The following is a 3,477-nucleotide window of genomic DNA, read 5'->3' on the forward strand; positions in this document are numbered from 1 at the left end:
TATTTTCAGGTGATTAAACACTAATTAAAACATAGTTAAGAATATTATATTCATTTTCTGCCAAGTCCGTTCCGCTAGATAGATAAATTAGATAAATTCTACATACTGCACCTTTAATTAGCAGCACATTATGCAGATCATATGAACTGTGGCTCATTTACATTTGCAGTTTTAATAAAAACCACTTTAATATGAAAAATTGTAACTCGTATTTTGTGCTGCTGACGGTAATTTGTGACAGGATTGATAAATATCCTCCTTAGGACTGTTTAATTTGTCTCTCATGTGTAGAAATACGACAATAAATCACTAGTGTGCAGTTTCATGAAACTACATTAAATTGATAATAAAGAATTGATTTCAAACTTGGAGTTTTCCTACTTTTTTCATTTTAATTCTCAAGGTTGGGTGTGACCTCATTTAAAGTTTGAACAGGAAGTAGCTGACGGCCCAGCATGCCCTGCTTCTGGCGATTTCAGCGTCTCTCTCATCAGATTGCTGACTTTGCAGCGGCTCGTATAGGATGTGTGTACGTCAGGTCAACTCGGGCTGTACGTCTGACTGAGAGTCCACTTAAAGAACAAAAACATAAAGAGAGTTGAGGGCACTTTTCATCGACACAGTCAGACTACAATGCAAGCGGATCAACATGGTCGCCTTGTCCTCTGCAGGATGGAGAGCATCCTGTGTGCCTCTGTGTGTATATTTAAGCCAAAAGAAAAAAAATAAAAGTGTTAAAATGTCGGTCAAAGCCACAGAAAACCACCCTGAAAGGGTAGAGAGTTTAAAAATCTTTGTCCCACTTTCATAAGAGGTGTCAGAAGTCTAAATATAAAAACATAGAGACTGAAATATCCAACAATAACTCCAGTTTATAAACTCTAAACCATTGATGTAACTGCTCTATCATTTCCTGGTTATTTCCTAAATACTCAGATATAAAATAAATAACTGTGTCTCAGAATATTGACTCTATTTTCACTGCTAGCAATTTCAATTATTTCCAAGAAACTTTCTGGAAGTATTGAGAAATTACAGGACCCTTAACGTAAAGATATTCTGCATCATTACATAAACAGGCCTGATTTATTATCTGGAACATATTTTAAAAGAATCCTAATATTTGTATATTTGGAGGCAGGATGTGACTGTTGGTCCAACAGGATGTGCAAATATCACAACATCTGTTTCTTTGCAGTAACATCTGAGTTTGTATTTAGTGTTAAACAGATATATTCGCATATTTACATTAATATTGAGTCAAAAGATTAGTTGAAATTCTACTAAACTCCACGTTTGTGTCTCCTCATAGAGCCTGAGACTAGTTTTCTTGTCACTCTGCCCCGCAGACTGAATCACAGGAAGACTCCACACATCTGGTGCGCTCCAGCTCCAACTGGTAAACACAATCTCACCACCAGTGCGCGCGCGTGCGCGTGAGTGCGCGGGATGCTGATGCTGTTTGTTGCTCCTGTAGAAACCTCATTGGCTGAGACAAAGATTCATCCAGTGCTGATTGGCTCAAAGTTTGTCCGTTTTGTTTTGATGGTGGTCCCATAAATGAAAAGCCTCAGAGCGCAGAGACTCACAGCGCGCAGAGAGCTTCAAGACGAGCCAGCTGAGAGAAGAAACCGTCAATAAGATCCTTTATTTCTGAAATAAGGAGTATCAGGTCTACAGAGAGCCATGCTTGCTGCGTGTCTGGAGTTCCTCGGCTTGGGGATGTGCGTCACGGGCTCCCTGCTGGTGATGATCGCCTGCGGGCTCCCGATGTGGAAGGTGACCGCCTTCATCGACTCCAACATCGTGGTGGCTCAGACCATCTGGGACGGTCTGTGGATGTCCTGCGTGGTGCAGAGCACCGGCCAGATGCAGTGCAAAGTCCACGACTCGGTGCTGGCCCTGACCCAGGACCTGCAGACGGCCCGCGCCCTCACGGTGGTCTCTGCAGTGCTGGGGGTCGTCGCCCTCACGGTGACCATCGCCGGTGCGCAGTGCACCAACTGCATCAAGGATGAGACGGTGAAGGCTAGAGTGGTGAACGCCGGAGGGGTCATCTACATCGTGAGCGGGCTGTTCGTGCTGGTGCCGCTCTGCTGGATGGCCAACAACATCATCGTGGACTTCCACGACCCGCATATGCCTCCGTCCAAGAAGAGAGAGATCGGCGCGGCGATCTACATCGGCTGGGCGGCCACCGCGCTGCTGCTGTTCGGCGGGACCCTGCTGTGCTGCTCCTTCTCCTCGGTGGTCAGAGGCACATATCCCATCAAATACGCCCCCACCAAGACCATCACAGCCAACGGAGAGTTTGACAAGAAGCATTATGTATAAACTGAAAGTCCTCTTTTATAACTTTAGGACTTTTATTTGAGGCACAACTTTCACCACAACTTCAACCAAACTGATGTTAAAGTTTGAAGTGATGTGAAGCCAAAAGACGCTGAGCCTTCACACATCAGTGACACTTTTTGGTTTGATGCTCAGAAGACATGATAAGCACATTGTGGTTGTGACAGTTGTACATGAAAGTGTAAAATATGGGTTTATTTTATGGGGCATCTGCATGGTTAAAACACTGGATTGAATGTAATTTTTTTTTTAATGTTTGTGCAGAAACTAAGTTTATTTAAACTCCTGATAGGTTTAAATCTGCTTTGAATTCCTCATAAAGCAACTTCAAGTGAAGTCTGAGGAGTCTGATAATCTGCACACTCAGTGGTTCATAAATAAAAAACCATTAAGAGATTCATTAGAAGTAGAAATCTGAAGTGTTTGTTCATATTGTAATCATGTCATTGTGCCGGCTGTCTGTCTATGTGTGTCTATGTGTGACCTCTGAAAAGCTGCACAGCTTCATTGTAAATAGTTTTTTTTTTTTGTCTTCTTCCTCTCTGCCAGTGAACTAATTTTGCTTATGAGATTAGTTCCCACAGTGAACATGCAGCAGACAGCGAGGCCCATTCAGCCCAATGTGCGCTCATGTTGTGATCAAAGGAGGGAATTTGCATTTGAATACATGTACAGTGTTTTGTGTTTCCTGTAATTTTTTTTCTAGTCTTTTAACAGAAAATACTTTTCTAATAAAGTGGGAAAAACAACCATTAAACTGTCTGTCCTTGTTATTTATGAGCTGTTATATCAAATATTTAAAGATGACACACGTGCATGATCACTATAAATAAGTAGGCTATGTTGGCACATATGCATCAACATTAATGAGCAGGAAGGTCATCAGTGAGCAGAAAACACAATATAATCTTTTTTTTTTTGCACGTGTACTTGTTTGCATGTGAAATAAAAGGAAACAGAGCCAGTTAATGACGTCAAAATAATCAAGAGTGTGGTTCACACACCCTGATGGAGCGCTAAACGACTGGTGTGGACCTTCACTAAATGGCCAAAGAGGCCGACGCCGGGAGCATGCAAGGCCGGTTTTAACAATGCAGCCGGGCCAGACTATCGTCATGATCAGCA

General features: G+C 42.5%; 1 protein-coding gene across 1 annotated transcript; it reads left to right on the forward strand.

The window, feature by feature from the left end:
* Positions 1–422: 422 nt before the first annotated feature.
* Positions 423–3,109, forward strand: cldn5b (claudin 5b). The gene has a single exon (XM_042395467.1). The coding sequence runs from the start codon at positions 1,687–1,689 to the stop codon at positions 2,332–2,334; it is 648 nt and encodes a 215-aa protein (XP_042251401.1). The 5' UTR covers positions 423–1,686; the 3' UTR covers positions 2,335–3,109.
* The last annotated feature ends 368 nt before the right edge of the window (positions 3,110–3,477 follow it).

Source organism: Thunnus maccoyii, chromosome 19, assembly GCF_910596095.1.
Source record: "Thunnus maccoyii chromosome 19, fThuMac1.1, whole genome shotgun sequence".
Lineage (NCBI taxonomy): Eukaryota > Metazoa > Chordata > Actinopteri > Scombriformes > Scombridae > Thunnus > Thunnus maccoyii.